We start from the raw sequence: 12,865 nt of genomic DNA, 5'->3' as shown, positions 1-12,865 counted from the left end.
CAACTAAAAGTTATTTATAAAATAAATCAAATGAAAGGGACCTTAGACCCCTCCCCCTCCCCAACCGAAAATGTGGACGGCCGAAATAAATTTTCACATTTAGGAAAGGACTTTACGTATTTTTTTCTTGTCAAGAAATTTCTGGGCTGGATTTTTTTTTACCAGAGTGACCCTCTTGGTGAAATGGTCTATAGATCCACGCCATTTTTTTTTAATTACATAAATATTAATATTAAAATAAAATTTATTCAAATATGTGTGGCAGTTGGCAGTAAGCAATCAGCAGTTGGCTGTCGTATATGGCATTCCATAATAGGGCTCTTCTTTACATATTCATGTGATGCATTCATTCACAGCAAAATTTTTACAAGAAAGCTTTTTTTTTTTGAAATTTTTATGTAAATAATTTTTTTAATTTTCTTTGAAAAAATACAAAAAAATTCATATAAAATAATTAAGAGCTAATGTCGGCCTTTCAATGCTGAAACCATTGTTTAAAAAGGTTGACCCAGAGATCAATAACATAAAAATTGGTGTGGCCTTCCTCCTTAAACTTGATTATTTGCATTGAAAGAGATGTTACACTATGCTGTGTCTTCTTTTCAAGAATAGAAGCTACTATCAGGGCCCTATATACTTTTATAATTAAAAAAATCTTCTTTTTTTTACTTTCCTCTTAGCTAGTTCAAGTCGCCCGCGTGCAAGTGGCACAGTGGTAACAACGTCTTCTCTAGTGTCTCGAAGTAAGGAGTCGATCGTATAAGGCGAGGTCTCGTGTCGCAGTAGGTGTTGGCACGAAAAAGATCTTTTACTGCTCAATGGCCCTGAGTGCCGAGTATAGAACAAAAATTTGTAGCTCTTCCACCGACAAGTGGTGGCGTCTCATTATGAGTGAAAAATTCTCGAGAGGGACGTGCTTAAAATCTCTGCCTTTAAACAACAATCAATCAATAACCCGTGCAAGTGACATCGATCCACTTCAATGCGCTTCATTGCGCATTGAATTATCTCAGTATTACCTTTTTTCCCCCGCTTTCGCGAAAGCGAGGGGACATTAAATCTTATTCGTCTGTCCGTCTCTCCGTCTGTCCGTCAGTCTGTCCGTCCGTCACAAAAACTTTAACCTTGCCCATAACTTTTGATGAAGTGGAGCTATGACTTTAATATTTCCCATGTGTATTCTTTGTGACAAGACCTTTCTTTGGGTACCACCAAATTTGACCTTGACCTTGGAGTTTGACCCACTTTTACACAAAAATTCCCAACTTTTACTTTGGCCATAACTTTTGAATGGTAGATACTAGGACTTTTATATTTCACTTATGCATTCCTTGTGACAAAGCCTTCCATTGGATACCAACAACCTTAATCTATTGACCTTGACCTTGGAGATTTCTGTACTTGTGAAAAACCTTTAACCTTGGCTATAACTTTTAAATGGTAAGGGATAGGGCTTTCATACTTCACATATGTAATTCTTGTGAGAAGACCCTTCATTGGATACAAAGAACTTTGACCTTGACCTTGGAGTTAACTTCCTTTTAAAAAACAAACCTTGACCATAACTTTTAAAGGGTTAGGGCTAAGGCTTTCCTGTTTCACATATTTAATCCGTGCGACAGGACCTTTTACTGGATTTCCAGAATGACCTTGACCTTGGAGTTTGACCTACTTTTAATAAAAAAATTTTGGGTAATAATATATTTATTTTGCATTTCAGAAAAGTTTAATCTTCGCTATGTTGCCATCAGGGGTCCTCAGTGTTTCACAAACACATCTTGTTCCTTATATTGAGAAGAGATATGGCTTTCATATTTGACATGTGCATTACCTGTGACAAGATATTTCCAAGCATGCTTTGATTTGTGATCTATTGACCTTGACCTTCAGGATTGATTTTTAAATTTCTAAATGACATATGATAGGGCGTTCATATTTGAGACAATATATCATAAAAAATGACATCTCACCCACAAAGACACCGAAAGCGGGGGACCACAATTCTTTGAATTTGCTTGTTCTTTTAACTTTACAATCTCCATTTCAGTGAAATTCATGTTGCTGATCGAAAAGATTGCCAGGGTGGCCTAAGTAAAAACGACGAATATTTCTTTCTTGGAATAGGTGTGTCATTGATAAGAAACACCCAATTATTAAACTTTCCGTTCAAACGAAAATATTACCATTTTCAGCAACTTCTTTGTCAATTATAGAAATTGTACACATGTGCATCATGCTCTTGCATGAAGAATCAACTGACAGAAATACCCCGTATGCAGGTGATAAAGACATATTGCTGCCTAAGTAAGGGAAGTAGACGATTGAAAAGTTATAAAGTCATCACTTTAATCATAAAGCTTGGTTGTTAGATTACCATTAACGCCTTTTTCAAGTAAGATATCTTAATATGAAACAAATGTGTCAGACTCTGAAGTATCTTATCTTTTATCTCAAGCTCACCGGGCCATATCGTATCGACATAAGAATGGAAGTTACCATTGTTAATAAACGTCGGTGATATATTATCTTAATGTCGAGCTGAAAGCCAAAATGTATGTTTTCTTTTCACGTATAAGTTTTTGGAAAAAAAAATTGCTTCATATATGAATACAAAAATAGGTCTGCTTATAACGGGGCGCAATTGGTGCCGATGGGATTTCCAATATATATATATATTGTTGGAAAACCTGGTCTCCGAAAACGACATAGATAATTGTCAATCAGAAACGCAAGCATCTTTTTGATGTCAACTTCAGAGTACTTGTGTGTACAATCAGAATGTTTTTTAACAAAATAATTTTGCAAATGACTATTGAGGGTATTGAAAAAAAAACAGCTGCCAATGATATAAAAAAAAAAGTCTGGACTTTAATTTATCGTGGCGAATGGTTGTGTATTAAGTTGAAATGTCGTAAGTTTCTAAGCTGTATTTCGATAAAATCTTGTGACTTTAAATTTTGCAAAAGTTTCTTGGAATTTTTATGTATCCATGACCTGATTTTACCACTTCTCCAGTATATTGTTGCACAGTACTCTAAGGCTTGAAGTTTCTCATTCACTACTGTCAATATCTCAGTGAGAAGTACGCGCATCTTTATTTTTAAGGATTTTATGAATCCAATAAAGATATGGTAATTCAGAATCACTTTGTTTGAAATACTAAAAATATGCAAGACTGACAAATGATATCGATTTTGAAGAATTTCCTCCTAAGAAAGGGAACCATGGGTGTATTATGTTGGATTATAAATTGTAGAATTAAATCATAGATATTCTGAAATACATTTTATATAATGAGCCTTACAAACAAATACAATGCTGTTACTTGCTTAATGTCCGCAGCGATCTGATCATGTAATCTATATAATTTTTTTTTCACTTCTTGATTATTGAATACAGAAGGATAGATGGTTTTCATATGGCCCCTCAATCTTTAAATGCGCCATTTTAATATGCATTTATGATAATTATATTTAATCCATTCTAACGAAGTGTCAAGATATTCTGTTTCATGTCTGTACACTTCTACAGAATCCATAATATTAAATGAAATTCCGACTCCAGTTGAAGGATAGAGGTTTCTTTATTTTAGGACCTATTAAAATCAATGAACTAAGGTCCTTATAAGTTACGTCACAAGTAACAAAACTATAGGATATAGGGTGAAGAAACCATGAACACGATGGAGGATTATGTTTCAGATTTAAAAAAAATCTTATGATTTGCAATATCCATAATCAAAGTTCCGAGCCTATATTCTGGTATCGAGGAAGAAAAAAGAATTGGACTTTCCTTGACCCTTTCAAGAAGATTTTTTTAAAGTTTCAAAGAGACAGAGAAAAGTTTGGTGCGAATATGATGTATACCAAACTGTTGATTTACTTTAAAAGGTAGTAATGAATCAAAAGAGACTTCGTGTATTAAAGGTTTATTGTATGACTAATCTAATCAAAATAAGACTTTTAAGTCTGATTTTAATTAAATTGATTGTAAGACCGATGCCAATGACTACGGTTACGTATCTTCATTATTTAACTTATTAATCTCTTTTAATTAAAACACATATCCGTAACATTTTTTATCCAATTTCTGATTGTTTTTAGAACTCATTTTTGGGTATGACCCATAGTATACTGGAAAATGGCAGATCCAATGATTTCCTGGACTTGTTTCTTCCTTCTGAAATGTGTTTTTTTCAAGTTTGGAAATAGAAACAAGTCAGAAGGTCAAAGATCTGGCGAATAATGTTAATGTGAAAAAACATTAACTTTCTGTTTATCCCGAAAACCCCTTTACTCTTCAGGGCGTGCGGGTTTGGACGCTGTCATGAAGAAATTTAATGTAGTGGATTCCTGATTCTGGGTCCTTCCTCTAATAAAGCTTTCGATTTTTTGGCAAAAAATTTGCTTTCTAGACTCCTCACGAAATTAAACTGTCTCCCCGAATATGAATTTGAACAACAATACCACTAATATTTAAGAAAATTGCATATAAATCTGTCTTTGTGCTCTTGTAATCCTTTGCTCCTGTCAGACCTTCGCTGTTTTTATCAAGTACATCTTATGGTAAATTTTGTTTTGAGGGTTTTAAGCAATAGATTCAGTTTCAATATCTGTTTGAATATCAAACAAACGTGGATAACTACAATTACTGATATTTTAAAACAATTGTTAAGACATTTGTACTCGCTGTCCTTTTAACTAATTTTTCAAAATAATACCTTTGAGTACTAAACTTTTTTACCTTCAAACGATTTTTAAAAACAGTGTAAACTACTCCCGAAATGATGTCTATCAAATTTGCTATGTGTCTTAAAGTCAATCATACATCATCAAATATTATTTGCTGAAATTTGGCAAACAGAAAATAAGTTGTTATATTTTTTTGTTGGCAAGGACGGTACCCATTTTTGATTCCCATTACTATATATTTTTTTATCATTGAAATCCACCTGCTCATTTGTCTATAAAACAGGCATTGGGTGCTGTAAATGTCACATATTTCAGTGAATATTTCTTTGGGATTTTTAACAAGTTTTACAGCAAGCTTTAATGAAGCTTTTATTTTCACTCTAGTTTTCTGATTCTTTACCATTCATTTATAATGCAGTGTCTCGAATAGCCCTTGTTTTCCAGCTTCTCACAATGAAACTATGTGATGAAAAGTGGTAACATAAACTGTTATAAATTCATTAAAGATTTAATAATGAGAGAAAGTCAAGCTTAATGTTATATGGTATTTGTATTGTATGTCATACACCTCAGGACATTATTTATTGAACAGCCCTCGTAATTAACATGGTTACACTGTGGGCTCGATCACTGGAAAGATTTCCAACACTATCGACATTGTCATTACATCCACATGGAACGGCTGTCCCTAGTTTTTTTTATTCACAATTCTCCTCGTATACTGTAGTCTACGGAAGGTGTACTCAGTGAATGAATGACAATGAGTAAGGGAAGACTTGCAGGTTCTTGAAAGATACCGATTGAAAAAAAAATGACGTTACGACTTAAAAATATTTTTTAAGACATTCTTGAAAAACTTGAACAATTTTATAATTGTATATAAAACTATTTTTTATCTTCTTCTAATAATGGAGAATTTAAACAAACAAGTTTTGGGTGCTTGGTGCCCGATTTCCAAAAAACTTATGTTTTATTGACAGTCTCATTAATACACGGGTCGTTGTTGCCCAAAAATCAATAAACAATTTTTCTCAATTATCAATACAAATTATCAAAATGTTCTTTTCTTTTACATTGATTCAGTGTCGAAGTTCTAACAATCAAGACGGAATTCTACAGGCAATAATTGCCAACCCTGACTATCCTAAATCATTATCATTGATAATATTTTCAATTTTTTTGTCATTTACTACAACCCAGAGGAGTTGATATCAAAGGCAGATTTCACAATTGAAGTGGTGAAAACGGTAACTACTCTTGTTAGTTTGTGCTGGGATGAAACAATCAAAAAGGAGAAAGAAAAAAATGTTAAACATATCATACGGGTATAACCTGCCATTGCAAACCCTGTATATTTTTTCAAGGGGTTTCAATTTTAATTTAAAACTGAAATATTTAATGTCTAAATGAAGTATTTTCGAAAGTATACAGCTAGGTGTTACATTAAAAAAAAAGTAAATGTACTAAAAATGAAAAAATATTTTTATGTTAAAGAACTGTTGATATATGCTCGTCAAAAACTGGACAACTTTTAAGACGACACGGGCTGCTGTCAGATAAGTTGATGTTACAGGGATTTCAACAGGCTTGTTTATAAACAGAAAATCGGCATAAATTCTATGGTCGTTACAAGGACCTAGTTAGCAAATATGACCTATCATTAGGTCGTATTTTGGCTTACGTTTTTCCGATCTGATGAAAATCAGATCAAATTCGCTACGCTCCGAAATTCTAATGGTCACTGTACAAAGATCTGAACACATCACAATGAGGATTATGTCGGAATGAACCTCATATAAATTAAAGTACACGACCTTGTATAAATAAAAGGAATCCTTCCCCTTTTTTACAATACATAGAATGAAATGAACTTCTCTTGAGACAAGATCTCATTAAAAAGTCAAGGATAAGACGGTAAAGTCGATAAAGGAGTTTGAGAGAATCAAACAAAATGCGCAAGTACCGTAAAAAAGCTTTTGTATTTCTTATGATTAACTCCTATATTAATATGTTTTTACTCGCAGTATCTTTTTCCTTTTTTTTTCTTTTCATATAAAAGATATAAAATGTAGAATTTGAATGCAATGTGTACGAGAAGTAATCAATATGATTTGCTGAAGTGACAGGTGAATACAACAGAGGTTCATGATGAAAAACATGGTTTACCCATTGTTTGAAACAATGCAATTAAATGTTTTATAAGAAATAATGCAAATAATGTCATGCAATTTGTCACAAACCCATTGTGCATAAACATTAAAATCAAATTCAAATTATTAGAAAATCCAATGCATTTAAAATCGTAAAATATATTTATATATGGAGATTTCAGATCTCGTGAGGGGTCTGTTTGCATAATGTAAAATGTTACATTACTGATGACGCCGTTTCACATTGATTTTCGCTCATCCCTTGGTGACATATAATGAGTCTATATAGAACTACCTTCTACACCCAAAGGCGTCTGGCGTGAATAATATAACTAAAACCACCTATGAGAATTCTGTCATGCTGCGTTCAACGTTACATTTACTTATCTGGATGACTGTTGGAAATTCTACGCCCGAAAAAGGTAAGATACTTTAATTTTGAATTTTGTACATGTTGTAATGAAAATTATTTTTGCAGCAAATGGATATACTAGTATCTAGAAATGCTCTTTTTTGCTTCAAGTAACGTGTCTCCTAGATTTATTTAGTCATGTATATCTCGTGACTGTTAGCTGAACAGTGAAGAATCATCTTTGTATTTCAAACATATAATTAAATTAGAATTGAACGAGTATTTTTTGGAAGCAAGTGTAAGGAACAAAAATATCTAAACCAAATTAATAAAACAAATTCACCCCATCTCCCCCGCAAAAAAGGAAAATCCGACGAATCCTTTATCTTTTTACATGTATATTGCCGTCTAAAATGACTTTTTTAAATGATAAGAAAAGAACACGAATGAATATAATATTATATATCGAAATCAGTAAACATAAACGCCTTGATTATCCAAATTTAAGAGCAAACCATTATATTTTACTGAGTGAAATTTGCTTCGTTTAAATTATTTTTTTGGAGGAAAAAGTAAAATCTTCAACTTTTTTTTATTTATAAAATGCACACATTGTCTGTTTGGAGTTCACCTCGCGTGAATTATTCGTTGTAATTCTATCGTCTGTGATTCAGAAGCTGGGTATACAAAAGAAATATTTTTTGTCATGTAAATTATTACCAAATTCGTATATCAAATATTTTGTGCTTATCTACAACATCATCTGTCTAGTTTAAAAGTATTTTTCATATACGATTAAAACTCTACAATAGTTTCTCAATGACAATACCTATAAAGCTTTCGTACATCCCTGGGGGTTAACATGAAGGGTACTTAAGTCTAAGGCCATACTTCCGGACCACTAAAACATCAGAGGTGGGATAGAGTGCCATGGGGAGTGAGCATACCCTGCTGACCGGTCACGCCCGCCATGTGCTCCTTGTCATGATCGGGAAATAACGGAAAAATCGGACGTCAATTCAGTGTATAAAAAATGGACTAACAATTAGTATGAAAAACATCAGTCATCATTTGACTCAATGATAAATTGTATTTGCTGACAATGTCATTGTATCGACCAAAGAATTTACGAAATGATGACTTTAAACGAGAATGCTGATATTCTTGTTTCATCAATTTGTCTAATTGTCAATGATTTACCTCGTTTTAGAAATTGTTCATACGTAGAGCATGCTCTTGCGTATTGAATCAACTGAGATATATAAACGCCGTATATATATATATATATATATATATATATATATATATATATATATATATATATATATATATATATATATATATATATATATATATATATATATATATACAGGTGATGATGGTATATTGCGGCATAAGTTGGCGATTGAAAAGTTAAAGTCATCACGTTTATCATAGAGCTTGGTTTTCAGATTAACATGAACGTCTTTTTCAAGTAAAATATCCAAGTATGAATTAGATGTGTCAGACTCTTTGGTATCTTTTATCTCAAGAAGCTCTCCAGAATATATCGTTTCGACATAGGAATGGAAATAACCATTGTTAATTGACAATACGTCGTCGATATATCTATAAATGTTGAGGTGAAGCCCACTGCAAGTGTTTTCTTCTTTTCATGCATAAGATTTTGCACAAATTCTGCTTAATATGAATACGAAAATAGGTCTGCTAATAACTGAGAGCAATTGGTAACCATGCAAATTTCAACAGACTGTTGGAAGACCTGGTCTCCAAAAACCACATAGATATTGTCAATCAAAAACTGAAGCATCTTTTTGATGTAATCTTCAGATTACTTGTGTGTGCAATCAGAATTTTTTTCACAAAATAATTTTGCAAATGACCAAGTAAGTAAATTTACGAGTTCCATTTTTATTGAAAAAGCAGCTGTCAATGGTATAAAAAAAGCCCGGACTTTAATTTGTTGTGGGGAATGGTTGTGTATAAAGTTGAAAAGTCGTACTAAGTTTTTAAGCTGTTGAATTTGGTAAAATCTTGTGATTTCAAATGGTCCAAAAGTTCTTTGGAATTTTTGAGTATCCATATCTGATTTACACCGCTGCTTGAATATTGTTGCATAGTACTCTTGAAGTTTTTCCTTCACTTCACTACTGTCAATATCTTAGTGAAGAGTAAAGAAAGAGGCTTGATTGAACATTTACTGGAACCTGCAATGTATCTTTGTTTGTAAGGATTCATTATATCTTTTTTTTTAAGGATTCTGTATTTGTCAATAAAACATACATTGGTTCAAACATATATACGGTAGGTCAAAATTATTTTGATTCCTCTGGATATTAAAAATATTCAAAACTGACATACGAGGGCTGTTCAATAAATAATGTCCTCGGTGCTCGGAAAGAAGCAAAAGACGCTTTTCTATGATTTAGTCTTAATGGTTTAACTTTATATTCTCTTTTAATTAAAACACATGAACGTAATTTTTTTTATCCAATTTCTGATTTTAGAACTCATTTTGGTATAAGTATACCGGAAAATGGCAGATTCATTAAAGATTCAATAATGCGAAAAAGTCAAGCTTAATGTCATATGATATCTGTATTGTATGTCATACAGTTCAGGACATTATTTATTGAACAGCCCTCGTATGATTTTGAAGAATGTCTTTCTTAGAAAGGGAACTATGAGTATAAGTTGGATTACCACTTGTAGCATTAAATCCAAGTTCTTCTAAATACAATTTATATAATGAGCCTTACAAACGAAGACATTGTTGTTAACCGTTTTGTCGGCAGGGACCAGTATGTACTGATCATGTAATCTATCTAATTCTTTTTTCATTTCTAGATTATTGAATACAGATGGATAGATGGTTTTCATATTGCCCCTCACTCTGTTGATACGTGATTTTAGCATGTACCAGATACATTTAATTCATTCTGACTAAGTGTCAACGTCTTCTTTTTCATATCTGGCCTATCGTTTGGCGTAATCTTCAACAGAATCCATAATATTTATGAATATCCGACGCCAGTTGAAGGATTGGGGCTCCCTATATTTAGGACCTAAAATAAGTGATCTAAGGTCTTCATTATTAACTATTTTACGTCAACTGTAATAAGGTGTCCAGCAGGACTATAGTAATAGGGTGAAGAAGAACATGAACACGATGGAGGATTATGTTTCAGATACTTGATATCCAGGCCATGTAAAGTTTTTTTTTTGCAATTGAAACAATACAAAACAAAAAACAGAATTTAAATGTTAATTTTAAATGAGTTTGTTGAAATTCCTGTAACATGAAGTTATATGTCAGTTGCCTTTCTTGGTTTAAAAATCATATTTATAGTATGCTGTTGAGATACAAATAAGTCTGGAAATGTTAACACCTAGCGCAGTCGATTTGTGGGTTATTCTAATCTGCATGAAGTTAAATCATATGTTATTGTAGATTATTATGTTAGGTTTGCCCGTGATTCGTTTTCTTCAATAAATATCTTCATTATTTTTTTAGTCCATGCATGTGACAGCTATTTAGTAAAGAATGTAACAGACGATAAACTTACAGCATCAAGTATCTACAGCTACAAGTACCCCGCCCTAAAAGCCCGATTGTCTAATGCACAAGGATGGAGTCCGCTGGTATCACAGGCCAATCCTTGGATACAGGTACATGTTTTTTTTTTCGGACATATTAAATGAAAATTCTATGTGAAAGTTTTAATTACTTTAATTCTGCATTAATGTTCAGTCTGAATAAATGTAAAAAGTGAAGATACCGAAAAAGGCAAACAAAAAAAGAAAAATCTGGAAACAATATCTCCGGTCGACTGGTCGCACCTGCAAAGAGACCCCTGTATTGAATGGAAAAATTATCCTTGATCGATTCTTAGAGAAGTATATGAGAGGTCAACAAGGGATTTGTACTCCCTGATCTCACCAATTTCCAGGGGTTCTTATTTTATGCCCTCTAAACAGAGTTGTATTGTTTATTGATTTTTTAGACCTCACTATTCATTATAACACCTTTTACATTGATATTGCTTACAATTCAAAATGCTGAGAGAATAATATCAATAATGTTTGTTTCACAGGTAGATTTCGGAAGAGAAATGTCGATAAGAGCTGTGCTGACAAAAGGAATGGGTGGGTTAATGGAATGGGTGAAGAAATACCAGGTCATATACAGCAACACGGCATCTACCTGGATGGTAGTGCAATATGGCTCTTCTAATGTACGTCAAAAGTACCATATACATGTATATATTTTAATGTCCACTCTGGGTCAAATAAAATTCTCGTCATCTTTTCATAAACTTATGCCAAGAAAAGTTCATTTTGTCGTTTAAGTCTGTTCCATATTTAGTGTCATTTGCAGAGACGAGTGATAGCTATGTATCAGTTTACCCGGTGTTTGTCTGCCTGTCCGTCTGTTACTCCTCATAGCTGGAGAATTCCAGAGAGATATTTTTTTTTTTTAATTTTTGTACATAATATACTAGTATTGTTGGGCACTACGGCGTTTGTAAAATACCCTTATTATTAAGCTTGTTACTTGTCAACTTGATTTGATGTATTTTTCTATCATTGCTCATAATGCAGATAATCAGCATATTTGGGTCATATCAGAGATAACTCTGTAAGAACATGTAATGAGACATTATGAAAAATACAACGAATTTTGACCTAATTCTCAAAAATACCCCCAGAAGGTTACTTTAAGTGAATGAAGGATATGGAGATAACGAACAGTATTCAATATCAAAGTCCATAAAACAATACAAAACAGGAGCAGAGCAAACACGGACCTCTAATACATCAGAGGTGGGATCAGGTGCCATGGAGGATTGAGCATCCCCTGCCTACCGGTCATACCCACCGTGTGCTCCTTGTCATGATCGGGAAATAACGTGAAAATACGTCGTCAATTCAGTTTACATGTATAAATAATGGACTAACAATTAGTATGAAAAACGTCAGTCAGCATGCTCGGTAACAAAAATCGTACTTGTGGCGCAGTGGTAGAGCGTCTGCTCTAGAGTCGCGGAGTAAGGAGCTGATATTTTCATTGTGAGTTCGACGCCCACTGTAGGACATAAAGACCGGTCCTTCGGATAAGACTGTATATATCGAGGTCCAGTGTCGCAAAAAATGCTGGCACGAAAAAGATACCTTACTGCCACTGAGTGATGAGTATAGGTTTTAAATATTGCAGCTCCCCAACGGCAAGGATTGGCGTCTTCATATAATTTTCTCGAGATAATCTCGAGAGGGACGTTAAACAAAAAAAATCTCGAGAGGACGTCAAACAACAAACAAATTCGTATTAGAAAGTTACATCATATCACATGAAAGAACGACTTTTCTGTCAAGAAGAGTCAAGTGTCATAATGCTCTCCAACAGCTAGTGAGACTTTGATGGATTGATTGATAAATTGCATGTTTTTACATCTCATTCTTGAATTTTTCACTCATATAAAGACGTCATCATATACCGGTGATGAGCTTCAAAGTTGGAACACTTCTCGGTTCTCATGGTTACTGAGCATTGTGACAACGACTGTCGTGATAGGACGCCTTGGCTTTTAAAGTCTTTTGTAAATTTTCCAACCACAATTTCCGATCACGGATCGAGTTGACTACCAACTGAGATACCGGGATGGTACGAAACG

The 12,865-nt window shown here is 33.4% G+C and overlaps 1 protein-coding gene across 1 annotated transcript; it reads left to right on the top strand.

The window, feature by feature from the left end:
* The first annotated feature begins 7,219 nt into the window (after positions 1-7,219).
* LOC134257237 (contactin-associated protein 1-like) lies at positions 7,220-11,542 on the top strand. Its single transcript, XM_062739876.1, has 3 exons — positions 7,220-7,263; positions 10,708-10,862; positions 11,288-11,542. Exons 1-3 carry the CDS (start codon positions 7,233-7,235, stop codon positions 11,540-11,542), a joined length of 441 nt encoding a protein of 146 aa, XP_062595860.1. The 5' UTR covers positions 7,220-7,232.
* Positions 11,543-12,865: the final 1,323 nt, after the last annotated feature.

The sequence above is a fragment of the Saccostrea cucullata genome, unplaced genomic scaffold (assembly GCF_032062105.1).
Source record: "Saccostrea cucullata isolate Sc308-1 unplaced genomic scaffold, CSIRO_AGI_Scuc_v1 ctg830, whole genome shotgun sequence".
NCBI lineage: Eukaryota > Metazoa > Mollusca > Bivalvia > Ostreida > Ostreidae > Saccostrea > Saccostrea cuccullata.
Note: the sequence above shows the minus strand (reverse complement) of the source record. Positions and strands in the feature narration are given on the sequence as shown.

What these genes read in the sequence shown, in the direction of transcription:
- LOC134257237 (XM_062739876.1), top strand. Translation starts at nt 7,233, where the DNA reads ATGACTGTTGGAAATTCTACGCCCGAAAAAG. An exon ending in AAATTCTACGCCCGAAAAAG is followed by an intron (nt 7,264 to 10,707) that starts GTAAGATACTTT and finishes TTATTTTTTTAG; the next exon opens with TCCATGCATGTGACAGCTAT. An exon ending in AGGCCAATCCTTGGATACAG is followed by an intron (nt 10,863 to 11,287) that starts GTACATGTTTTT and finishes TTTGTTTCACAG; the next exon opens with GTAGATTTCGGAAGAGAAAT.